The sequence below is a fragment of the Leptodactylus fuscus genome, chromosome 1 (assembly GCF_031893055.1).
Source record: "Leptodactylus fuscus isolate aLepFus1 chromosome 1, aLepFus1.hap2, whole genome shotgun sequence".
Lineage (NCBI taxonomy): Eukaryota > Metazoa > Chordata > Amphibia > Anura > Leptodactylidae > Leptodactylus > Leptodactylus fuscus.
Genome location: NC_134265.1, coordinates 195,316,990 through 195,344,713, shown reverse-complemented (window position 1 = coordinate 195,344,713; position 27,724 = coordinate 195,316,990). Strand labels below are relative to the sequence as shown.

Sequence of the window (27,724 nt, the reverse complement as noted above, 5' to 3'; positions counted from 1 at the left end):
TGGTCTTCAGCTCAAGCCAGCAGAATACGCTGTCCTTGTTTCTAAATTACAGTTATTTCTGGATTTACATTTAGAGATAACAAAGGGACTGTTCAAGAAACTGTTCTAGCCCTTATCAGGATTCAGCAACTGAAAGCAATATGCAGAGAGAGAAAGAGAAAGCTATATATGTGACTGGCTGCAGGGGCTGGGTGTCATCAGTCTGACAAGAAATGGTCTGTAACCTAGGCAACCGCTGAGGATTCATATTCAGCAGTATGTGGCAAAAGGAGCAAGATAGATATAGCGAGAGTATAGGTAAAAAACTTAAGTTTCTTCTTTAAATATATTCCTGAATATAGGAATACCCCTTTAATGACATGTTAAGATCTTTAAGTGTGTATACATTTGTGTTTACTACAATTGGGATATCAGGATTAATAATGGGTCCTCTTTAGTATCTTAGGGAGGATGAGGCTGGCAAATATTTGAAACATTTTTTCTTTCTTTGAAACATATTATATAAATCACTGTAGTAAGGAGGCACTGGAGTAAGGCAGTCCCTACATAAAGTGGATCACTATCAGTTTTAACGTAAACAAGTGATTCCACCAACACTTGTCTATAACTGAGCAATTCCATGGGGAATTATGATATTAATCATACATTTATAATGACTGATGGTTATTGATAATTTGCTATTTTGAGATTGTTGCAGTAGAGGGTGGAAAGTAGGTGTTGCATAGGTTGTAGTTATACCATGGCCTTAGAACTTTAGATGGCCAAGTAAGGGACCTATGGCTAAAATGGCATGAGATAACTCACAGTTTTTATGCAGGAGCCCCATTGGATTATGTAATCTTTATAGCCTTTTAAAAATAAAATGATTCTGAATAAATCAGAGTTAACATCTTTCTTTCCATGTCTTCAGTACGATAATGGATGCTAGTTCCCACCTAACTGTAGAGCAGGCAAGGACTTCATATAGATAACTTTATCTGGAAATGACCTACTGTAAAAGTGCAGATTTTGTTTGTATTCTATGCAAAGGGTCTTTCCATTTTCTCAGGCGGCATGGTTGTAAATCTCAGAATCATCACAGAAAGCAGCATACTCAATGCTCAGAGAAAAGAAAAAGAAAAAGAACAGCCAGGTTTTCTCATTCATTCAATGAATGAAAAACCACAAGATTTTAGAAATGACGACCACAACTTTGCAGTTTTTTTTAGATTCCCATGCAGGCAAGCACCAATACATCTGGAGAGGTTACTCATTGGAGACGTGGTGGGGTATGGAGTGAGGAACTTACTTCTGAGCTCTGGTAGGGGATGATTTAGCAAAACAAAGACAAAACACAACATAATTTTTTGTTGTTGCTGTTAACAAACAGGACACTAAACAAACAATACAAGACTTACAACTAATTTACAGGACTAGGGAATACACTGTTGAAAACAAACCAGATGGTGTAGATAGGTTTTGGATAGTTCATATATTTGACTCTATACACTTAGGCCATGTTCATCCTGTGTGTTATGGTGCCACAAAAAATAATATGTGGAAAATGTCAGTAGAGGTTTATAGATCTTTTTCAAATTAGCTAGAGCTGTTTGCTTGGAGAGTCCATGTGGCCCAGCTTTATGTGGCAATGTTTGGCGGTTTGTTATGGAGGTACACATCGCTAATAGCAACATTATATGGTATCCCATGGTGAAACATTACATGATGTTTACATTTAATTACAGTATGTAGTCAGAGGCAAACAGCTATAGTATTGCTCCATAGACTTCTATGTGTGCTGTATTATGGCTTTGTATATCCTTCAAAATTTGTATATCACTTAACTGCCTCTGTAGTTTACCCAAAGTGAAAAAGCAGGTAGACATATAAAATCACCAAATGTGTCTTTACAGATACTTCTAAATGTATTTCTCGAATCAATGTTATCCTAGATATTAAAATGTATAAACTGCATCAACTGCATGAATTCCCCAAATAAATTTCCTCGACAATATAAAATGAAACTATAATGTCCTTATTGTGTAAAATTGAAAAAATAACACATAACGCGGGAGATATTATAAAAGAATAAATGTACTGTGTACAATTATATCATGCTTACTCTGCATAGACAAGCCCACCGTTTGTTATTATACCACCACTTCTTCAGATTTTCTGATCTATATTTTTTTGTGTGCACGGTTTGCTAAGCAGCTGTTGCCTAGCAAGAGAAATTTCAGGCAGCAAGTGACATTAGCGGATCACCAAGCCATTGTAGAGACCACGGTTGTCAATCACAATAGGGCAAAAGGCACGTAATGTTGTGTGTCTTACTGCTATCTGCTTTAGAGCTCGAAAGACTGCACGTGGCCTCAGGGCTGCAGTGTGTTCTTCTTATTATGTCACTTTACCATTTACTGCTTAATATTCTTACATTAAGCATGTAAGCTGTGCAAATCCTCTGGTTATAACCTTTATTTACCGATCTGTAAAACTCATCTTTTTATTTCTTCCTGTCTAATCTGTGCACTATTTGGTTTCATATTTCTTCTGTCTTGTTGCTATTTTGTAGTGTTTCTGTGAAAGTCATTTGAAGCGTTTGCTAAGTTATTCTTAAGGGCCATTCACACATAGGAATTTGATGCTGATTTATTGGAAGATTCCACCCAGATTCTGCCTCCTGTTGTTTTCATCCATGACAAAACGCCAATGCCCTGTATTGGCATTCTGCCGTGGGTAGAAAATGAAGAGGAATTTCTCTTCATTTTCCACCGTGTGAATGACCCCTTAAAGAAACAAAAGGGAAGCAAGCTTGCACTCATTTTGACCATATTTTCTACATCTATTTGGAGTAAACCTGGCCATACACAAAAATAAGCTTTCTGACAGCTTCCTAACTCAACACTCCCATTACCAGGAGCACTTGCCTTGGCTTGACTTTCCCAATGAAACAAAGGATTAGATATATTGATATTGGAGCACCCATACAATGTGGAAAATTGGGAGTATTGCTAACTCTAATCTAGTGTGTGTGAGTAGGCTTTATACATACTTGTGTAACTCTATAGACTAGCCCATAGGTGAATCCCTCAGTGGACGCCTGAGGCTGGTGTGCCCCCAGCTGAACTTAGCAATACTTAGTGCAATCTTCATACATCATGAAGACACTCATTATACAGTATTTCAACCCAGCTATGTGCCAGTATTTTATACTGGCTAGATTTACTGTAGACACACTGGGCAACTGAGATGACATCTAGGTGCAGTGACAGGCCAACCAGTACTCTTCCCTGAACCCTATCTTCTTAATCACACTGAGGGCCCCAAACACCAATAATCTAATAGGGCCCTAGTCTAAGAGAAAAGACAGGCAGCAGACTAGTGACCCAGGATGCCAGTAGTATCAAGGCAAGAACTAGGCAGAGAGCTACTAACACTACTAAATTTGGTTGATGAATTTTAGGAATATGCGAATGACTGTCCGGTAATAGTTACATTAAGCTGTATTGTGGGCCCCCAGAATAAATTTTGCTTGTGGGCACTAGGCACTCCAGTCTGACACTGCCTATCCTTAATTGGCTGCTTTGGATAATTTTGCAGAAGCAGAAAACTGACTTGGTTGTTTTGATTTTTTTTCCCCACTACAGCTTTCAGCACATGGGAAAAATATTTTTATAAATTAGAAGACGGGGCAACTTTGGACACAGGTACCAAATGTATGCGTGCGTGCTTTACTTTATTTTTATATCTGATCTAGGGAAAGGGAAGTCATTTAAACTTTTTTTTTTCTAAATGTAGATTGTGAGCCCTATATAGAGCTCACAATGAACATTTTTCCCTATCAGTATGTCTTTGGAGTACGGGAGGAAATCCATGCAAACACGGGGAGAACATACAAACTCCTTGCAGATATTGTCCTTGGCAGGATTTGAACCCAGGACTCCAGCGCCAACTTTTATATTTAGATCCCCTTGGAGTCTTGAACTCCCAGAAGTCTGATCACTAATAAAATACTCTGCAATGCTAATACATTGCAATGTATTGTAAAATCCCTATGCTTCTAGTGCAGCCTGTAATAGATGTACTGAAGACAAGCCTGGAAGCCTTCAATAGCCTCCTGGTTGTCATAGCAATTGATAGTGACCCCCTGAATCTCCTTATGGGAGCGGCAATCACCGGTAAGATGGCTGAATCTATCTGCTGCTGGGAAAATGGTCCCTTGGTCAGGTTTAACTGAAGCATCAGAAGTGTTAATGCCCATGATCAGTGCAGACACCCAGTTTATTTTTTTGCGTTCTGTCGAGTATTATGATGAGCGTTCACTTAGGTGAAGACTCAGGTCACTATCTGGTGCAGGACATAGCGCAGTCAGTGTACTAGGCAGAATGTACTTAGTCCTGTGATTTGCACCAGACATTGCCTAGGTTAACTGGGGCAGGAATGGCTCACTAATTAAGTGTCCCTAAGGACACCTTGGAAGAACAACCGCTTGTTGGAAAAGAGGATAGCTTGGATTGTAACCAGCTTGAGAGTACATTGGTCAATTTGGACACCTTAAATGGGAAAGCCTCCTCCATGCCACAAGAATGCCACCGGGTTCTATGAACTGGACGACCTAGGAAACTTGTGTATAAGAAACTAGGTGCTCTGATGACTGGTAGTGCATCTCTCATGATACTGGAAAAGTGCAGTTTGTTGCCATGGCCTGTGATCATAAACACTGGGCCTAACCACAAATGTACTTTCGACCTGTCATCTATCTCCTGTTGTACCACTATAGGATTGCATATTCTGTATTTCCATAATTAATCTCAGTATAGAGGATCTCCAGTAAAGAGAAGTGTCTGTATGTTTCATCACCAGTGGGTGGCTTCCTCTGACCTGCAGAGGTTGATATATGGGCAGCAGAAGGAAAGAAGACAGACTGGGCACAGAGGTACTGTGAAGAAGTGCAGTGCTGACCACAGACGAGCAGCTATATTGACATTGGTACTGGTGAGTAGTGACTGCTGCCTATATACACAGGCTGCCCTGGTGATGTCCTCACTGGTAATGCGGTAGAATAGGTTATATTTGTTTCTCATTGATTTTATTTAATAACCAGCACTGCTGGAATCTGTTCACACTGGTTTTTTATATAAAGCAGATATTAATGTTGGTCTGATGCTTCACTAATGGTATTAAAAAAGGTTGTGCTAAAGCATAACTTTATTTTTGTGTAGAAGCAGACAAAATGCAAACCAGCTAAGCTGGCACAAGCATCTGACCACGTGCAAATTGTAAATCGCCGGAGAAGTCATAAATTTTAATGTGCATGTAAATATACAAGCACAGTTATCCATATGTTAATAGCATCCAGGTTGTAATACCTCTTTTTTCCTTTGTTCCTATGAGTTTATCTTCCATTTTCCCTATCTGGTACCCTGATCGCCTTTTGTCTCCCCTTGACTGACCTTTACTTCTTTCTTTCCCTTCTAGTCTCACTTACAGGTGAATTGCTTGCAGGAACTTGCGTTGATGTTTGCGTACTTTAGCATGGTCAATTTTTCTCACAAGTTTTGTATGTTTGTAAATGAGCCACGTTTCCCTGAGCACGTTGGCAGCTGCATTTTTCACCTGGAAAATAAATAGATAAAAAACCAAATAAATTTGCATGTAACAATCCAGAAATAGTCATGAGGAATGGAGCAAAGTAAAGAAGCATAGACACATTCTTATAGTGATAAAGTGATTTGTATGACAGGTATTAATGTGGTGGGTAGAAGATAGTGAAGAAATTGTTTCAAAACCACTTTATCCAACCAACTACATCCTTTAGTTTGCCCTTGACGGAATATTATACCTTCCTTAGCAGTGATGCCATTTTCTAGTTTATTAAGCTGTGGAAGCAGATGACTTGCATTGAAGAATTTGTGTTAGGGTTATTTTATGAATAGGGATCAGTAAAGCACAGATGGCTCACTGTGTCAAATATTAAAGTATAAATCTGGCAGGAAGACCTCTCTTGTAGCACATTGCGAGCAGCCATTCAATAGATGCTTGCTTACGTCTTGTTGAGTGGTGTAAAGACCAGATCAGGCGTTTCATTTTTTATTTGTATCCAGTTTGGATCCTATTTGATAGAGCACTATGGGTGACATCAGTTCTAGTTTTATGTTGACACTATGACCATTAAGTTATGGGCATCATAGCTGCCATTGTAGTTGTGTAATGTAAACTAATAAATATCCAATGCTGGTAATACATATATACAATATGAATGATTATGAATAATATTATTATATAGATGTAAGAGAATTGTGATTATTTTTTTATCTGTGTTATTTTTTATGGAACTTTAAACCTACTGAGTTTTCAGGGTGCAAAAAAGGAAACAATGAGAGAAATTTCGCCATGCTACATCTGCATGCACCCTATATCTGAGGCTATTATATAAGCACTATAGTGCTATATAAAGTATACTTCTGCTATTGATGTAATACCTCTCATACGTTTGCAGAAATGTCATCTGGTAGGCATTATTACACACATACCCTGTCTAAGCAGAGGAAAACCCAAATGGAAGAGGCTGACTTTGTCTGTGTTGAAGTACACATGTAGAAGCCAGCCAGTGTTAAATGGGGGACAGGTAAGTTCAATGACGCTATTGTGGTGTTGCACTGGGGGAATAAGAGGAATATGCACAATCAGAATTTTGCTCAGGGTGCCATGCAGTCTGAGGCTAGACCTCCAGAACACAGCAAAGTAAAATGTAAGACAAACTCAGAAATGAATACTCTGGATTAAGGAACATTTATTTTTTCTCTCCAAATTCCTGGTGAAAGGAAACATGCATATGGGCATAACATGAGGGAAACAAGCACAAGTACATGCAAAGTAAATGTATTCTTAGTAATTCCTTCAGTATAGCATGCCTTTTCATTCCTTCACTAGATTTGTAGGGCACTACAATAGCATTTGCTTCAAATTCCACCCCACTCCCATTTTTTTCCCACCACTCTGTACCCGCTTTGAAAGTTGTGTGTCCATCATAAAGTTGTGTACGTGTTTCTCTGCTTTGGTGAGCTCCAACTTTCTTGCAACAACAGCAACAACCAGAGCTGTGCAGCCTGCACCCTGTGGAAGGAAAGGACAGGCTCACTGCAGAGCATGGAATAAGAAAAAAACACTACAGATAGAAAGATTTCAGAGAGACTCATGACTTAGGAGGAAGACAGATGAAAAGAAAGGTAGTGAGGGTACACCAAAAAAAACATAGTAAATGGAGGATGAGATATTACTAAACATGGTTGTTGTCTTACCATAATGCCTGTCAGCAGACAGACTCCCTTTCCACAGTAAGTGTTGGGCACCATGTCTCCATATCCAATTGATAGGAACGTTATTGAAATGAGCCACATGGCACCCAGGAAGTTACTGGTCACCTCCTGTTTGTCATGGTACCTAACGGGGAGAACAGAATAAAAACAGAAGGCAATGAGCAATCTGGAACTGGGGATTGCTGAGAGTACTTGGCATGCAACATTTTCTATGACTATATTTTCAGACTGGGGCAAATAAAATAATCAATGCCAACCTCAATTAGTGCCGGGTATAAAACACCCAAATACTGTTAGAAGTAGGGCTTAAAGACTCCTCATATGCCTTAACGTTACGCCTTACAATGTTAGGTTTAGGACCAAAGTGAACTAATTATATTCATTTTATATCTTTCTTAATTTTTATCACTGATCAGTCATAGCAAAACATATGTATATAAATTGTGTATGGATGATAAATATTAATGGTCTGTCCCAAAGAAGTAACAACATCCCTTAAACCATATATAGAAATTACTATAATGCAGCTGAATACATAGCTATTAGCTAACAAATTGATTATAAAAGCATACCTATTAAAGGAAGCCTGTCAGCAGAAAAAATCAGTATCAAACTACTGACTACCTTGTAGGGCGATTCCTACACTTTCCAAAGATACCTTTCTTATTCCATTTTCAAAAGCTGGATACTGAGTTTAATACTGAAAGATTCCCTATAATAATAACAAGACATATACAGACATTCCAGTTCCTTCTGTGAATGGACACCTTTATAGCCTTAAAAGTAGAGCCTAAAAAACAGATCTTGTGCATGTGACTTCAAATATGCTTAGTCAGTTCACACAGAGTTTACGGGCGCGCATTCTGGCACGTATACATGTGTCAGGATGTGAGCGCTCAAAACAGATCCCATTCATTTCATTGGGTCATTACGGACGTGTAACGCTTCGTTATATGCCTGTAACAACCCATTGAAATGAATGGGATCTGTTTTGAGCGCTCACATCCTGACACGTGTATACGTGCCATAATGCGCGCCCGTAAACTCCGTGTGAACTGGCCCTTAGAGAGTATCTCAGAGGGACCTCAAACATTTTCCTATGGAAGATTTTCTGCAAGTGGCCAAGATATTAGATAGCTGCCAATGGGCCAGACCAAGCTGCATGTTCATGAACACAATGCAGGAAACTGAATAACGTATCTTAGAAGCCCAGAATGTCATTAAAGGACCTAGCACAACTGACTTAAATGTCTTGAGTCTACCATTATTAAAAGGCTCTACAAATGAGATGTGCTGTATATGGGAATGTGTCTTTCATGCCCCTCTTCAATATGAGTGGACAACCTTGTTGCCTGTTTATATATTATTCAGGAATATGGCACATTGTGCCCTGCTTATTGGGAGTGTGTTTAAGTCAGTTCCGCAGCAGCCGCATGCAGGCAAAACCTTGCCAACATGTTATGGCCAATAACCACAATATTTTGAAGGCAATAGCTTTCTTTAGCCATGTTTGTCTGCATGAAGATGGACATGTTGGGCAAGTCCAGCCACATCACCCCTGAGGAAGGCTGACCTCAGATGCCATGATTGGTAAGGAATGCATGGACACTTTGTTAGACAATGTGATATATGTCTAAGGCCCGGTTTACATTTGCGTTTAGGCCATTCCGTTCACCTATCCACAGAAAAATATGAGGAGAGAAAAGACCTGCAAGCAGACCTGCATTCTTTGCGCAGAAACCACACGGACCCCATTATAATCTATAGGGTTTGCAGGTTTCCTATGGTAACCGCTTTTATATGTGGCTAGTTTTCCATTTGGGGGTGTCCCCAAGCAGACTCCCTGAATGGAAACTCAAACCAGGCCTTAAAGAAACCATGCTGTTTGCTGCAAAAGAATGTGTCTGCATTCTTCATTGTAACTTGCCTGAGCCTTCACACGGAGTAATGTGCCGCTCATTTTGTCCCAAATACACGTGTAAAAATACACGTGTAAAATCTAATAAGCCATTAAGTTCAATGTTTTTTTTTTTTTTTTGTATAACGCGCGTAATTTTGCGCGTGTAGTTTTGCGTGTGTAAATTTATGTGCGCAAAATTACGCGCGTTATATGAAATAAAAACAAAAGCATTGAACTCAATGGCTTACTAGATTTTACACGTGTATTTTTACACGTGTATTTGGGACAAAATGAGCGGCGCGTTACTCCATGTGAAGGCTCCCTTATACTCTCAACCTTGGTGGAATTGACTCCTCACCACAACATTACATGCACATGAACATCTTGATAGCAAGATTCTGAACAAGTAAAACAGAGAGTTATTTGGCCACAGAAAAAGGAAAATTATAGCCTAAGTCAAAGAGGAAATTTAACAGTAAACAACAATAAAGAACATAAACAAGTAAGTTATTGACAACATATAAGTAAAACTTCGGAAATAATAAAAAAAAAAAAAAAAAAAGAAAAAAGGGGGGTGGGCAAAGCAAAAGCCTAGATCTAAATCCCAAGAACATGTAGGGCAGCATGGTGACTTAAGGTCAGCACTTCAGCCTTGCAGCGCTGGAGTCCTCGGTTCAAATCCTGACAAGGACAACATCAACGTTTTTGAATAAGTCCGTTTTTATTCATATGCTAATTAGCCTCCTCCATGCACTCCGGAAGTGAATGTGTGTTCCTCTCTGCTATTGTCTATGTGTATGAGAGCAGAGAGGCTGCTGTGCTGATGACTCCTCTCCCTGCTCTTATACACTAATTAGCTTATGAATAAAAACAGACTTATTCAAAAACTACTGAGGAAATTTACATACAAAAGGGACATGTGAAATATCCTTTCTAAAGGCTATGCAAGTATGTGCTTAGCTAAAAATGACTTTTTCCAATGATAGAGCCCCTTTCACATGTCCCTTTGGTCACATTATTTTCAGGGGTACCATGATTTCTATCCAGGCCTGTTTCATGAGTTTTATTTTTATAAAAATTCTGTTGAAGCGAAAAGCAATGTCTGTCTTCCTCATTTGTTCATTTTCATAGAATTTTTATTTATTATTACTTTTGTCAGATTCAAGTTATGTCTGTGACCATTGTGGGTTTTTCTTTCATTAAATGAGGGCTACCCACAATTTTTTCCACGTATGTGTGTGTGTATATATATATACAGAGAAAGAGAGACAGAGAAAGCCTAATACACTCATGTTCAAGACTAAGGCTAGGTTCACACCTGTGCCTGATCTATGTTCAAGGTTTCCGTCCCTGAATCCGCATTTTTCCACAGGTAACTGCTTTTTTAGGGTCCATTCACACAGAGGAAAATGGTGCTTTATTTAGCGCTGAGTTTTCAGTACTGAAAAAAAAGCCTCCTATTGACTTCAATGGGTGCTAGTAGACAAAAAAAAGCTACAAGAACCCATTGAAATCAATGGGAGGCTTGAAAATTCAGCGCCAAATAAAGTGCCATTTTCCTCTGTGTGAATGGACTTAGAAAACGCCTAGCTTATTTTGGTCCTGAAAAAAAAAAAACGCTTCCTAATTAGGAAGCGTTTTTTTGACCTTGAGGCATTTTTTGGAGCGTTTTCTGGAGCAGTTTTTGGTAAAAACTGCTTCAGAAAACGCCAGGCGGTTTTCCCCTCCCCTAAAGTGAATGGATTGTAAAAAAAAAAAATGCTAGGCGTTTTCGGTCGTGTTTTTCGCCTCCCATTCACTTTGATTGCTTTCCTCAGGCGGAATCCGCCTGAAGGTCATGTCGCTTCTTTTTTCTGCTAGCAGAAAAAAAAAAGCTAGCAGTCTCCATAGGCCACCAGTGTATGGTGCCAGATTTTGAGGCGAAATCTGATGTCAAAATCTGCCTCATTGCCCCCGTGTGAACTAGCCCTAAGAAGATTAGGTTTCCGTTTGTAGGATCCCCAAGCAGATCCCACAAACAGAAACCTGAACACAGGTGTGAACCTAGTGTAAGAATTAGCATAAAAAGGTTAACATCTTTCATACATTTAGAAGGAATCTCATTGAAATATATTCCTCACAATGATCCATTTTAAAGAAACACAACTAGAAACATCATGATGAACAAAATAAATGGAAAGATCAAGGTCTGCTATGTAAGGGTTGATTCACATCTGCGCTAGCATTCTCTCTGGGGGAGTCCGCATGGGGACCCCCCAAACGGAATACCAAACGCAATTACAAGCGCTGTGCAGTAAAAAGCACATGGACCCCATAGACTATAATGGGGTCCATGTGCTTGCACGCCGTTGCCCGCACGAATCATGCGGACAGGAAAGTAGATTGTGAACTACTGTCTACATGTTCTGTGCGGAGATCTGGTGGCAAGCCAGTCTATGGGGTCCTTGTGCTTTTACTGCACAGCGCCTGCAATTGCGTTTGGTATTCCGTTCGGGAGGGTCTCTATGCGGACTCCCCCGGACAGAATACCAACGCAGATGTGAACCAACCCTAAATGAATGAGATCAGTGAAGTCCAGTCTACATAAGCAATAGAGAATTATGATTAGTACACTTTGGATCTAGGCCTAACAGGTTTCTTACCCGTAACACTTTGATAATTAACTAAAAAACAAGATGAAAACTGACATGCGTACTAACAAACAAAATGCATAACAAAAATGCATTATAGTACAAAATCTTGTCACACTGGACTGAGCCTTTAAACTCGCCCATGCTATCTGCATGCTTTTTACAACCGAACTCTCCCAGTAACATCTTTGGCATGAGCCATGAGCAAAATGGGCTAAGGTACTTTCATCCTACCCCTCCCATGCATGCCGCAGGCATGTGGCATGTAAGGGACATGCTTAAGCACATGGATGGTAGGCTAAACTGCATGCTGTAACCATCCGGGAACTTTCTTGGTTGCAAAAAGTTCCCTCATCCCCTCAAAATGGGTCCATGTAATGTGAGACCAGTTGCTATTAAGCTGAGCTATTTGAGACCTCAAACATGTTTCCTCTAACAAAATATGGAGTCCTGTTATTTAAGAGAGCACACAATGGGTATTTTTATTCTGGTAAACAAAATAGCAGGGTCTGCTGATCAAGGCAAATGAGATGGTAGAATAGTAGATTTTTGTTTTTATTGTATTCTAAAAATGTCTAAGTTAACCATTTTTTCTAAGTACAGTACATACATTACACATATTATACATGTAAAGAAAACTTTAAAGAAGAAACTTCTGCACACTTTCTGTCTAAAAGGCTACGGGAAGAACCGCGACACATTTCTGGTACGTTTTTTCCCACAGCGCGTTTTTACTGCAAGATGCCACGTGTGGTCTTAGCCTACAACAGATTTCTGTTTTGACTCAGAATGAAACATCAAAAGTTTTGTTTTAATTAATGAACTTAGATTAATACACATAATTATTTTAACTTTTGTTTTGTTTTTATCCCTTGACCTTCTTTTCTGCTTTCTGTGACCTTTGTGAATTGAACACACATCTCAGAAAAAGGTTTGTAAATTACCGTTTTTACCACTTAACAAGAACTTAAAGAAATCCTAAAATTTAAGCACAAAATTTTACCAAAGCATTTATCAAATCTGCTTTAACAGCAGTAAAATAGGAGCCACTTTTTTTAAAAAACTGTTCTTGTTAATTTAAATGCTCCATGATTCATTGGTATTAGCTATATAGTCAGCAAATGCCAAATCTACCATCTGTACGTGATCTTGTGACATTATTACTTGCCCTAATTATGGTCCAAGAAACTTTTTACAACGCTACCTTCAAACCAAAAAGAAACCGTTGTTAATAGATCTGCCACTCATAGGTCTATTTCACACTTCTGTATATGGTCAGTGTTTTTCAAGCCATAGTCTTATCACAAATTGCAGTGGTCTTCAAATGGCTGTTAGGCCCAAGGGTGCACCTCTAATGAAGCAGAGTGAGCACTTTTACTATTTTTTTTCCCCCTAAACCAGCTCACGGTAGGCTGATTGAAAACAAAGCTGGGCGGACCCGTGCTGGGCTGGCTTAGACCTCTACGTCTCGGCGCAGGCGGCAATGCTAAGATGTCATCAGACCTCCTGCACTGAGACGCAAACGTCTTATGCGTGGGTAAAGGATATAGGAGGCGGCGGCGGCTCCATCAAGGGATTGTAGGTAGGTGAGGATAGCTTTTCTTGTTTTTTTTAAAATAAGCCACTACCTGCTGGAGTATCCCCAGCAGGTAACGGCCTATTTACCTACCTATGTCCGTTCCTGCTCATGGCTGCCCGTCGCTTCCCCTTCTATAGGATACAGAAGAGGGGAGCAGAAGCGGCTGTAAGCAGGCCCAGGCCCACGATCCCCAACACCTATCACTAATATTATACTCTGGGGTCTTTTCAGACCCCGGAGTATAATAATTGGAGACTCAGGAGAGGTGCAGAAACATAAAAACCATTGTTACTTACCTCTCCTGGATCCAGTGTTACTTTCAGCAGGCTTTGGGCCTTTATGGTAATGTCCCAGACATCACGTAAGGTAGGCCAACATCATTCTGCGTTGCGACGCCGGTCTGGCCCATATGATGTCAGACCCCACATTACAGATGGCCGAAAGCACCAGCGAGTGCGCCAGAGCCCAGATAGGTAAGTAATAGTGATTTTTATATTTATCACCTCCTGGAATTTCCGGTCATTATACTATGGGGTCTGAAAAGACCCTATAGTATAATAATAGTTCATGGGTGGGCCACTATGGGGCATAATAGAGGTTGCAGGGGCCACTGTGGGGCATAATAGAGGTTAGGTGGGCCACTGTGGGGCATAATAGAGGCTGCAGGGGCCACTATGCACCACAATGAACCCTGCAACCTCTATTATGCCGCACAGTGGCCCCTGCAACCTCTATTATTCCCCACAGTCTATTATGCCATTCAATCCAGGGGGAAGGGGGGGTCGTCTTTCTATCGTCAGCCTCAGGCAACAGAGAGGCTAGTTTCACCACTGGTTAGGCCCCTTGCAGACGATCATGGTCTGGGTCAGTGTGCTATCCGTGTATTTCTTTTTTGCATCAGTAGACACGACCATGAATTTCACGGTCCCTTGTGTGGGATGACAGTCTGGTCCGCATAATATAGAAAATGTCTTATTCCTGTTCTATTTTGCAGTCCGTGCTTCTGTGGCTCCTATTCTTTTAATGAAAAGAGCTGTGGAAGCATGGCCGTGCACGGGTGGCACACAGGAAACAACCCTGTGTCTCTCATGTGGAGCCCATGCTTTTAATTCACGGCAGATCAGTTGCAGCACGGTTCTCTCAAATAACCACAAATAGAAACAGAAAATATGTAAATGTGAATGAGGCCTTAGGCTAAATCTCTACATAGTGGGCCACAGCCAAAAAGCAATGTAGGAAAAATGGCAACGGAAATGCATTGCAGTTTTTCCCACAACACTTTTCACAGAAAGTCTGCAGAGTTTTCCTCCAAGTATACCGGCCAGTGTTTCCGTAGGTATAATTGACATACTGCAATTTCAAAATACAGTTTTGGAAGTCACAGAATTTCCGTTGGGGTTATTTATCTGCAATGTGTGGATGGGATTCGCCAGAATGATGCAGGTTTTTTACTGCGGCATTTACACCACATGGGGCTTCAGCCATATAATGATTTTGTGTTTAGTTCAATACAAAACGATGTGCTGTGGATGGGATGAATGTGTAAAGGTAGTATTACTAGTATCCATATTTTTTGGAAAAAATAACACTGCAAATCATCTTGCAGCAGCTATTTTTATAGTAAAGCTTATGTGTATTATATATATATATATATATATATTTATACTATGTATGTAGTAGGAAGGAGAAATGATGTAGAACTGCCAAAAAAACATTAGCATCCAATTACTATTGTAATTATGACTAGACTCTCTAGTGACGCCCTCATCTACTTCTCCGGACCGCCTCTTCTCCTGCGTCACTGGTGAGTCTTCATCCAAAAGCGCTGACTGTGCATGTCCATCAGCCATGGCCAACGGTCATGCGCAGTTGGAGCTTTTGGATGGAGACGCGACGGTGATGCGGGAAAAGAGGCGGTCCGGGGAAGAAGATGGAGGCGTCGCTGGAGAGTGTTTAGACAGTACAGGGAAGCCCTCTGTGCTGTTTTAGCACAGGGAACGCCCCGAGTGCTGTCTGAAAACTAATTTACATATGGAAGAAAGAAGATATCTCTCAGGAACAGTGGCGCAAATCAGGACAATAAAGGTAAGAGAAGAAGAGCCTTTCTTAAGGCTATTCTTACGTGTACTTAGTTAAAAAGGGAATTCTAATGATGGAATCCCATTAATGGCATGCAAATCATAATACTATAAGCAATAAGCAGAAGGACAAGCAGCATGAAGCCATGGCCCATGATGTGTGATATGTGTTGCCCAAGCTGCTGATGGTAGATTTATCAGAAGACATGTTTTGATGGTACACACTAGATTTCCTTTTTTTTTTTTTTAATGCCATTGCTTATTTAAACAGAATTTCTGAGCACAGTGATCCCTACTGTGTGTCCTGATTCCATTCGCATTGTTTAAAGGGATTCTATAATAAATAAAAAAAAACAAACAAACAAGTTTTAAACTAAAAGCATGTAGGAATAGCCCTTATAAAGATTATTCATCTCTTACCTTTATCTTGAAGGTCCTTGCTGCCGGTTTTGAATTTTTCTTCATTCTTCATTGTGCTCAGAAAGCAAAAGGGGCGTTCCCTCTGTGCTCTAAGCACAGCGTTGTCATCCATTCCAGCGCCGCCTTTCTTCAGCCATTCTACTCTTCTACTCACAACATGGCCGACAGAACAGCCGTCTGCACAGCCGTCGGTGGTCTCATGTAATAAACCACCATAAAATGGCCAACAGATATGTGCAGTTGACAGTTCCGTTGGCCATTTTGTGTTGGTCTCCAGTAAGAAAAGGAAAATGGCTGACAGAAGAAAGGTGGCGCTGGAATGGATGACAACGCTGTGCTCAGAGCACAGGGAGAACGTCCCCTGTGCTTTCTGAGCACAATGAAGAAAAATTCAAAAATGGTGGCACAGACCTTCAAGATAAAAGTAAGAAATGAATAGTCTTTATAAAGGCTATTCCTATGTGCTTTTGGTTTAAAACATATTTTTTAATGATAGAACCACTTTAACAAAAGAGCATGCCTTTTAGGAACTGCACATGGACATAGAACATAAGTTGTATTCCAATGTTCTCTGGGCCTTGGCTGTGACTAGGGCTTATTGCAGTGATCAGCACAGCTCTCCAATCTTCACATAACTGAACAGATATCATGCTAACATACTATATCCTTCATCTGCAACACATGGGTCTTATTTATCAATACTATATACTAGCCTTGTTGCCCTTAGCAATCAGAGTTCTGCTTGTCTTTACCAAATTGCTGTAGCAAAATGAAAACTGCACATTAGTCATTAGTTGCAATGAGCAACAAGGTCATTTTTAGTGTTAGGCACATTTCCAGCAAGCTCCAATTTTGACTGATTGGGTTTTTTTTTGACTGATAAGTTCTTGACTGAAGTAAACTAAAGCTTTGTGTCTACATCAGTCAAAAAAAATATTATACAAAAAAAAAAACAAACCTTGTTGCATTTGACTTTTTAGGATAAAATTCTATGTGTGTACATTAGGAATTCCACTATTTTTAGAGATTATATGACTTGTATTCTGCAGTTTGTATTAGGTCTCCCTCTGCACGCTATATCGGGAATTTGTAGTTCTCTCTAAACTTGCAGGTGGAGAGTAGCTGCCATACACTGCACACAGTAAGTAAAGGAGGAATTTGCTCTAACTGTCTTTCTATCACTCAGAAACGGCCTCAAGAACATGCAGGACAAATATAAAGAAGTACTAACCTGTACTGATGTGTGCTTTGGTTATGCACTTCCTGCTTATCCCTTCCCCTCTCCATAGACATGAACTATTGTGACCTGCAGTCTGTCTTGAGATGGATAGAATAATGATTTTCACAGTGAAAGTTGTTTTAGCAGAAGGAGCAAGGAAACTTACAATGTACAAATATATGAATGGACAGCATGGAGATCTTTCCAATGATCTCTTCAGGCTAAGGCCTGTTACAATGCCAAGTTAGCATTCTCTATGTGTAGATGTCATAAAAAGTTTTAAGCATGTGCAGGGTTTCTTTATAGTAAGAGTGGTGTGACTATGGAGCTCACTGCCACAAGATGTAATCATGTCTGATAACTTGTACAGGTAACTTGGCCTAGATGTCTTTCATGAAAGAAAGTAAGAATATTACAGGTTCTTGGAGCTTTGAGATAGTCCATGAATCGACATCCTAAATCCGATTGCCATATTTGAAGTTTTGAAGGAATTTTTTCCTCTGATTGGACAACTGGCATTCATCTCATGGAGGACATTTTTGTATTCCTCTAGATCTCTGATGGTGAACCTATGGCATGAGTGCCAGAGAGGGTACGCAAGGTCCTCTCTGCTGGCACACGCGCCGTTTCCCAAATTGCCCATTAGTGAGTGCTCGCTTCTTTTAGGTGTATGTGCAAATGCACATACAACTGAAAGCTGTCAGTGTAGGCCGCAGTCCGGTGTGACCTCTGCCCGGATGCAAGTGTGATGACGTAAGTCATCAGCATCTGCAATCAGAAGAAGGAGGAAGCCTGGTGACTCTTCATGGGACTTCAGGTAAGTATAATACTGTGTATGTGTGTGTATGGGGAGAGCTACTGTGTGTATGTGGGGGGCGTACTGTGGAGTATATAATATTGTGGGGAGCGTACTGAGGAGCATATAATACTGTGTGTTGGGCTGCTGTGGAGCATATAATACTATGGGGGGCCTAGTGTGGAGCATATAATACTGTGTGAGGGGGAACTGTGGGGCAGATTGTACTGTGTGGGGGACACTGCAATGCAGATTGTACTGTGTGAGGGCTCCTTCACTATTTATATCACACAGTATCTGTTTTACAGCAGATGTGATATTAATACCGGATGTAAGGATAAGTCCAAACCTGAAGCTTGCCAGAAATGTGAACAAAACCTTACACAAAGGCCCATTTATTGTGCTGCTATATCCTGTACCTAAAGATCAAAGGAAGAGAGGGTGGTGGATGTCCCAAGTGGCGACTAAGGACCACAAAGGACATTTAAGGCTCTTCCGCCCTCTTGTATCAACAGATGCATGCATCAACAATCTGTTTCAATGTAGGCCTCCTACTAGCTAGAAATTTGGTGTACATAATAACATAACAGTGATTCTGAATCAGAGTAAAAAAATAAAATAAAAGGAATATAGTATTCAATATTATCATGTCAATTTTTAGAAAATTTGGAATTTTCTGGAAGTGGTAAATGCTTTGGTAAAGTTAATCTGAGATTACCTTTTTAGAATTTGTAACAATGTTAATTCTTATAACTCATGATCCTTTAAGACTTTTGACTATATGACACAGATGACTTTGATCTATCACTCTATTTATCTATCTTTATTTATTCCATATTGATTACATATTGCCTTGATTCACAGACACCAATGGTCAATAATATATTTGCAAGTGTTCCAGAGCAGACATTTCATTGGCAACATGTATTTAAAAGTAAGCACTGCAATGAATGAAACTCTTTTTCGCTGTCTGCATGTTTACCACAGCCTTTATTCCCAGAGGTGCCATGTTGGTTCTCTCTGCTAGCAAAGGAGCTAACATGCTTATTAAGAGAGAGCACACAGATGAAATGCATGCTGGGAATGAAGGAAACCAATCTTTCTGCAATGTCAGTAATGGGTTAAATGAATATCATATCTAATTGCTGTCATGAAACCCAAGCAGAGGAGGGGGGAAATAGGGAAGAAATAGGAAGCATTTTAGGGATTGCTGCAGTTGTTATTTTGGTTTAAAACACCATAAAACCTTGTCCTTGCACAAACAGAAGGAAAATGAATATAAAGGTTGAGCTCCAGTAATGCACTTAAGAGTGAAAGAGAAGCATTGATCATCTGTTACCTATTATAAATTCACTGTCTGGAGGATATCAATAAAACTACAATAAGCTCAGTATTGTTTGTTAAAAAAATCCAGAAAAAGAATTCTGAGAGTTTTTATCGTGTGAAAAAAAATAGTAAAAGCTTTAGATGTGATCTTCCATGTAATTGGCATTGAGGGCAGGGTCTAGGCTGTGTGCAGCAACTGCTCCGTCTGTCTTTACCCTGAGGGTTCATTACATGGTGCGGTCATAAGTCATGACGCAGCTGAGAAACAAGGTTATGTAGTAACCTGGAAAACCGTGCTGCTGGTTCACTCAAACAATTTGTATCGTCTCTGCCTGTTTGGGTCTCTGCGCCATACTCCGCTCACATGCTGCAGTGCAGGAGGTGTGATCAGTTTGATTCTTTGCTTGAAGTTTTTTGTTGCTTTGTCCGAACACTGCTCTATTACCTCTCCTCTGTAATTGAATTTCCACCACACCCATCTCCTGCACCTTGTTTCTCTACATTCATGATATAGTTAATTCTAGCCTTGCCTTTGTGATTGACAGCCTGTATACCAATCAATCTGTGGCTTGTCCTGGACTTCCTATATACACGTCATCAGCCCACACAGGTTTGCTGGCTATTTTGACTCTGTCTTGTGATTTTGTCTTCGCTAGCTTCCTACTTCTCCTTCTATTGTATTACGGACCTCTGGCTTCCGTTGTGACTACTCTTTTGGATTACAATTTTGTACTGCTTTGTCTCTCTGGCTTTGATCCTTGGCTTGCTGACTCCTCTTCTGTGTTGTTTGTCTCGTCTGCATTCTGTGTCATCAAGTATATCTAGGGTTTAGCCACCAAGTTCTATGGCAGTGAGGCAAGTAAGTAAGGACAGGGGCTGGGTCAAGTTTAGGACTCACTGTCTCTGTCTCCCTTCGTCCATTGTTCCAGCAGCAGCATTAGGGGAACTGCACAGCTAGCAATTTCCTTACACAATTAGTTTGTAGTTAATTTTAATGAATACTATGGCAGCTTGCATGGCCATCAAGTTTTTGGCTGCATCTTGGTTCAGTCAGACGCACACTACGTAATTGTACCCTTTTACTTATGAATATCAGTGATATGGCTCCAGATGCTAAAGGATAACAATGGACAAAGTATTAATTCTGTCTTCATCCATTTACAACGTGTAAAAAAGAAAGCATCCTCAATAGTACAAGATCACGAGGACATATCATTAACAAGCAACAATTACAGGACTCTTCTCAAGTCCCTGGTTTGCAGCTGTAACTTGTTTAGATGCTAGAATATTAAAACTCTGTATTTTCAAACCACTAAGCTTTGTTGCCTTCCTTATGGCTATATGACTATAATGCCACACAAGCCATATTTTACTCATCGAGAAATTAAAGAAACACACTACAAAGGGACTACCAACAAAATAGTGGAAATCTGATAATACCAAACAACTGAATGAAGAAATCCACACATATAACAAAATAGATCATAATTTATTATATGCTCCAATAAAAATGCCCCGATGAAGCCTTTTGGGCGAAACGTGAATCGGGGCATGTGACATCCTGGTAGGTGAATACACTCATGTGAGTACAGTTTATCATTGTGGTTGTTTTTTTCATGCTACCTGATGTTGGTTTTGGCATTGTAAGTCTCCCATATGATGATTACACTTAAAGAGGACCTTTCACCATATCCGGGCACAATCAGTTCTATATACTGCCAGAAAGCTGACAGTGCGCTGAATTCAGCGCACTGTCGGCTTTCCCGATCTGTGCCCGGTGTGAAGAGCTTACGGCCCGGTACCGTAGCTCTTCTATGGTCAGAAGGGCATTTCTGACCATTAGCCAGAGACGTCCTTCTGCCTCGCGGCGCCAATCGCGCTGTGCTGTGGAGTCGGGAGGAACGCCCCCTCCCTCTGCTCACACAGCTTGTCTGTAGACTAGCATTATCAGGAGCGGGAGGGGGCGTTCCTCCCGGCTCCACAGCACAGCGCGATAGGCGCCGCGAGGCAGAAGGACGTCTCTGGCTAATGGTCAGAAACGCCCTTCTGACTGTAAAGCGCTACGGTACCGGGACCGATAGCGCTTTACACCAGGCACAGATCGGGAAAGCCGACAGTGCGCTGAATTCAGCGCACTGTCAGCTTTCTGGCAGTATATAACACTGCCTGTGCCCAGATATGGTGAAAGGTCCTCTTTAATACGGGGTGGATATATGTGATTTGAGACATATTTTTTCACGTACAATATATTTATATATATCACCTATATGTTCACATATCTACACCAAACAATTCACGATCTGCTATTTTAATGCATCAACAATCAGTAAAATAATGTTATAATTTTTTTTTTTTCCTTAAATGTAGATTGTGAGCCCCACATAGAGCTCACAATTAGAGTTGAGCGAGTACTGTTCGGATCAGCCGATCCGAACAGCACGCCCGCATAGAAATCAATGCACGCAGCCGGCTGCCGTCAAACCGGAAGCACCAGGTGCTTCCATTCATTTCAATGCGTGCGTGCTGTTCGGATCGGCTGATCCAAACAGTACTCGCTGAACTCTACTCACAATGTATATTTATCCCTATCAGTATGTCTTTTTTGGAATATGGGCTAGAAATCCATGCAAACATGGGGAGAACATACAAACTCCTTGCAGATGGTTTTTTGCCCTTGGCAGGATTTGAACACCAGGACTCCAAAGCTGCAATACTAACCACTGAGCCACCGTGTGGCTCAATGCATCAACAGTCAGTATACATAATGTTATAATTATTGTGCAGTCCCTATCTGGATGTCATTTCACTGTGGCTATACTTTGCTTTTTAGTATCTTTTTCCTTTTTATCTTTTGTCTGATTATTTACATTTTTATTGGAGAATATAATAAACTGTGTTTCGATGTTTTATCCCTTCAATTTAGTACTTTGTTCGATATTTAATTTGGGTCTGGCGGTTATGCCTCTCCCCTTTGTTATCGCTTTTGTTTGGACCTGTTTCCGTTTCTGTTACGTGAAAAATTTTTCAATAAAAACTACAGTTGTTAAAAAAAAAATAAACTGTGTTTTATAGTAAAATTAGAAACTTAACTTGTGGTCCATTCACACAGTAATGCATTTTACCATATTAGACACTCATCATGGCATAAAGAATATTTGCATACCTGTATTCACCCTTCAACAAGTGCCAGCTATAGTTGCCAGTTAGTGTACGGTAGGGGGTTGCAGGAAAGTCTGTAAGTTCACTACATGCAGAAGTTGGAGGGACACCATTACTGCTCCCGACATCACCAATCATCAGCTGCAAAATTTGTGTGGTAAACAACTAATGCAACATTTTCTATCCGTATGCTCCTGCTCAGTATTCATACAAAATATGTTTAGCTTGTTTTCATATTCCAGGCCAGCTTGAGTTATTTTTGCTATAGAAATACATGTGAAGCTTATCACACTCGTGTATGAAAAAGATGCCAATCTGTCCTGGTGTAACCGGAAAATATTCCTCTAAACTTCAAATATTGGCTCAGTTGTGAGCTCTGAACAAGAAATATCTAGTGATGGAAATCCTAGAGCAACGTCAAATAGGTTCGAGCTGTAGATTTTACATCACAGGTCCTTACATTTTAAATGTTTATATAAATATAGATATGACTGGCATGTCTTCTGATGTGTTGTCAGAACATAGATTTACACCATTCAACCATATTATTAAAACTGACAGATGACGTGAATGACGTTGATTATCTGGTGACAAAGGCACTTTTCAAGGTGGGATATATTAGGCAGCAATGGAACAGTCAGTTCTTGAAGTTGATGTTTTAGAAGCAGAACAATGGTGGGCAGACGTAAGGATATAAGTAACAGTGACAAGTGACAAGGGCCAAATTGTGATGAAAATAAGTCACAGCATCTCCAAAATAGCAGGGTGCTTCCAATATGCAGACCAAACGTAGTCTAAGAACAACTTATTTAACTCTTGTCATAGATGCCACATGATGTTTGGAGGCTAGTCTACCTGATCTGAACTAGGCGAATTGCTGAAAAAGTTAATGCTGGCTAAGATACTAAAAAAGTGTGAAAGCACACAGTGCATTGCAGTACATGGTACATCCACAGACTGGAGAGACTGGCTATGCCAACCCCTGTCCACCACCAGAACTGGTGCATAAAGCTATGAAAAAAATGGCCCAGGCTGACGAAGACTGAGAGCCTTGGGTTTTTGCATTCATATGGATGTTCCTTTGACTTGTACCTCCCTAAATATTGCTACATACCAATTATACCTCTTCATTACAATAGTATTCCCTAATGGTAGTGACCACTTTCAGCAGGATAATGCACCCTGCCACACTGCAAACACAAGTAAGGAATGATCTGAGGACAGTGTGTGAGCAGTGGGTCAGAAAGAATATTAATGGGGTTTTCTGGGCAAATTTTTTTTTTTTTTTAAAGTGACTGTTAGTGCTATTAATGGGTTATTAAATGCGCCCATATACCTTATAGCATGTTTTGAATGATTACTGGGTGTTTCTGGGAGCTGCTGGTATCTCCTGCTTTTGTTTACATATTTCTGCTTCTTGCTATGTAACTTCCTTACTAACCCCTCTCACCTTACTTCCCACTCCTTCCTCAGCCCTCCATACACCCCATTCCTGTCTCTATAGTTATCCCGCCCTTCCCTACTTACCCATAGTATATACTTACCCTCTACTCGGCTTCCTGTGAAATGGCCCCTCCTCCTCCTGTACTCTGTCTGTTTGAGCTCTTCTCCTCCAGCGGTGATCCACCTCTACTGTGCATGCGTGCTAATGCAGTAGAAGCTAGAGAAGATAACATCACGCAGCCTAAGGCTCCGTTCACACAGAGTAACGCCAGGCGTTTTTTGTGTGTATTTTGTGTGTATTTTTACAGCCGTACAAAGCAGTCTCCATTGAGTTCTATAGTAAAATATGCCTGTATTTTTACGTCCGTAATTTTATGGATGTAAAATTACGGACGTAAAATTACGGATGTAAAAAAACACCAGCATTTTACTATAGAACTCAATGGAGACTGCTTTTTACGGCTGTAAAAATACACACAAAATACACACAAAAAACACCTGGCGTTACTCCGTGTGAATAGAGCCTAAAGAATCAGTACAGAGGCAAGAGCCGTCTCGCCGGAAGAAGCCTGGAGGGTAAGTATAATGGAGTGGATGGGGAGATGAGTAGCAGTGACAATCCGTATCTGGAAATGGGGAAACAGATCGTTACTGGATAATCAGAAAATGTCCAGTCACATGACTGCTCCAGGGATATGGGTAATTTATAATTTTTTAAATTACTAATGTTATTTAGAAAGTAGGAGGGGGGGGGGGGGGTGTTTAGACTAGTGTAGGGATTTCAAATTTTCACGGACATCCCATTTAAGACTTCCATAAGAAGTCTCCAATCACCCAGGGAATGAAGCTCAGCGGTGACCTGGGGAGCCTATGTATCAGGCTTGCAGAGGGTTGAAAAAAATCTTATTTTAACATGCCCCATTAGGCTCTATTACAAATGAATTTTTGAGGCTGGAAAACCTCTTTAGGCCGGGAACGCACATTACAAAAACAGTGTTTTATATTACCTGCAAAGTGGATGGGATTCTGGCTAATACACATTGCAGAAAAAAATCTGCAGCACGTCAATTATACCTATGAACCAGTTGTAAACACCGAATGACATAATGAGCAGTATCTGATAAACTGAACTCGATACACTTCATTTGGCTTAATTTACAAGTCTGAATATGACATAGTTATTATTTTAGCACAGGAGTGTAACGATCACGGTGTTAGGTAGGGTAGGTAGATGGCCGGTTCTTCACCATGATAACAGTTGGAGGAAAGCCTGCCCAGGGGAAATGATTAAAAATAAAAAATACTTATACTCACCTCTCCTGGATTTTCAATAGTCCCCAGCAGTAATCACTGAAGAATTGTAGGGTCCCAACAGTAATCATCTCAGTCATAGGCAGGGAGGACCAAAGGTGACAGAGAGGTGAGGCAAGGTGAGTATAAGTGTTGTTATTTATACTCACCTCCCCTGGGCCCTCACTTATTATACTCTGGGGTCCAAGGAGACCCCAGAGTATAATACTAGCATTAAAATGAACTGATGGGCTGAACCTCATGAATATTCATCAAAACTAATTTTGTAAGGGTTCCCCTAAAGTGGCTTGAGGGGGGCTTTTTTTAAAGCATATTATACTGTGTGTAGCCGCTGTGTAGCATTATACTGTGGGGTGGGCCATAGTGTGGTGTATTATACTTTGTGGGGCCACTGTGGAGCATATTATACTGTGTAGGGGCCACTGTGAATTATGTTATACTGTGTGGGGCTCTTTGGCGCATTATACTGTGTGGTGCCACATTCGTACATTACACATGGTGGTGGTCATTGTGGAGAATATTATACTGTATGGGGCCATTGTGGAAAATATTATACTCTGTGGGGCCATTATGAAGCATTATACTGTGTGGGGCCACTGTGGAGCATATTATACTGTGTGGGTCCCCTTCACTATTTACATTGAACACTATCTGTTATATAGCAGCCATGCAATGTTATTACAGGCTGTAATTACATTGCATGGTCACTATGAAACAGATACTGTGCGATGTAAATAGTGAAGGGGCTATGGCGTTTGCAAAACCACTACAAGTATCTTCAAACAGCTGATTAACCCTCAGTGTTGGATCATCACTGATCTCTTAAGAATGTTAGGACCCCTGCAGATCAGCTGTTTCCAGGAGCACGCAGCTACCAGTATTTCTTATATGCTGGGTGCTGTGGTACTTACCCACTGCATTTATGATAACCAAAGTTCTGGGTACTATAGTTATATTCCTTTGAAGCAGGCATGTCAAACTCAGGGTACCCCGAGGGCCACATGAGTAACAAGAGGTTGTTGCAAGGGCCACACACAGCAGCTAATGTCACGCACGTATTTTAACAGCAGTCATGAAAACAAGATATGAAGTAGTAATATGTAACAGCAACATATATTTAACAAAAATACAGCAATTAAAAACTAAACATTTATGCTATCTATGCATATTTGCTATCATTTTTTTCAATCTTTTTTTAGATTATAAGTGGTGATCAGTCAGCCTTGTTCTCTGAGAAGATTTTGTTAGTTTCATAAAAGAAAATTATCTATTTACATATACACCCTTCATCTGCCCCAGATTCATGTCCCCCCATATCTGCCCCCAGATTCATGTCCCACATCTCTGCCCCAGATTCATGTTCCCCATCTCTGCCCCAGATTCATGTCCCCCCATCTCTGCCCCCAGATTCATGTCCCCCACCTCTGCCCCCAGATTCATGTCCCTCCATTTCTGCCCCCAGTGTCATGTCCCCCATCTCTGCCCTCAGATTCATGTCCCCCATCTCTGCCCTCAGATTCATGTCCCCCATCTCTGCCCCCAGATTCATGTCTCCACATCTCTGTCCCCAGTGTCATGCCGTCCCCTCCTTCATCTGCCCTGTTTCACGTTCCACCTCTATGCATACATACACACATTAAACTTACCTTCTCCGACGACTCCGAGTCCTCGCTCCCCCGCCGCACTCTCTCTCTCTCTCCCGCCTGCCGCGACCATCGCGGTTGCGGCTTTCCCCTCCGCTGTCGGCTCAAATGAATGAGCCGACATAGGAGGGAGCTGCCGGGGGCGGAAGCCGCGCGGCTCAACCCGCGCGGCTTCCGTCTGAAGATTTAGACGCGATGTGACGTCATCACGTCACATCACGTCTACACAGCAGCGAGTAGCCGCGTGAGTATTGCACCTCTGCGGCCCGCACAAAAGTCTCAAACTTTGTCTCTTAGAGACAAAGTTTGAGACTTTTGTGCGGGCCGCAGATATGCCTGTAAAGGGCCGCATGCGGCCCGCATGTTTGACATGCCTGCTTTGAAGTATCTGAGTTACGCATACATATAACAGTCGTTATCAAGAATACGCTGATGCACTGTTGAACTGTTTTAATGTATTAATATTATGTTTTATTTTTGTATCTCTATAGCTTTAATAGTATTCTGAGCCCATGTCCTGAGGTGTGGTTGAGGGGGTATATTCACAATGTCACTATATTAACTGCTAAAGTACCAAAGTGATATAACAGAAGTGACAGTTTCATAGTCCATGGTTGGCATCACCCTGAAATGTCAGTCCACTTCCAGACAAGTGAGCAAACAGTTAGAGACACTGGCTGGAATCTATCACTACACACGACTCCATCCTGTCTGATCAATAATCATAGTAAAATAATATACTTTTCACATAAACCTTAAAATTAAACAAAATAGAAAAGGAGCTGAAAATAAATGCCTGTTAAAAAAATACAAAGGAAAAATATATGATGCAAACAATCTTGGTACTGAAGAGACCACAGAGTATTCGTGGGTGGAGAAACCCATGATCTACCTTTAGGCCAGGTTCACACTGAGTATTTTG

At 40.7% G+C, this 27,724-nt stretch overlaps 1 protein-coding gene across 1 annotated transcript in view; it reads right to left on the bottom strand.

Moving 5' to 3' along the window:
• KCNN1 (potassium calcium-activated channel subfamily N member 1) overlaps positions 1–27,724 on the bottom strand; it is a 128,320-nt gene that overhangs the window by 14,302 nt on the left and 86,294 nt on the right. The window contains exons 5-7 of the mRNA XM_075281340.1: positions 7,281–7,422; positions 6,985–7,095; positions 5,468–5,595 (exon numbers count right to left, since the gene is read on the bottom strand). Coding sequence (XP_075137441.1) covers positions 5,468–5,595; positions 6,985–7,095; positions 7,281–7,422 — 381 coding nt within the window. The remainder of the gene's footprint in view (positions 1–5,467; positions 5,596–6,984; positions 7,096–7,280; positions 7,423–27,724) is intronic.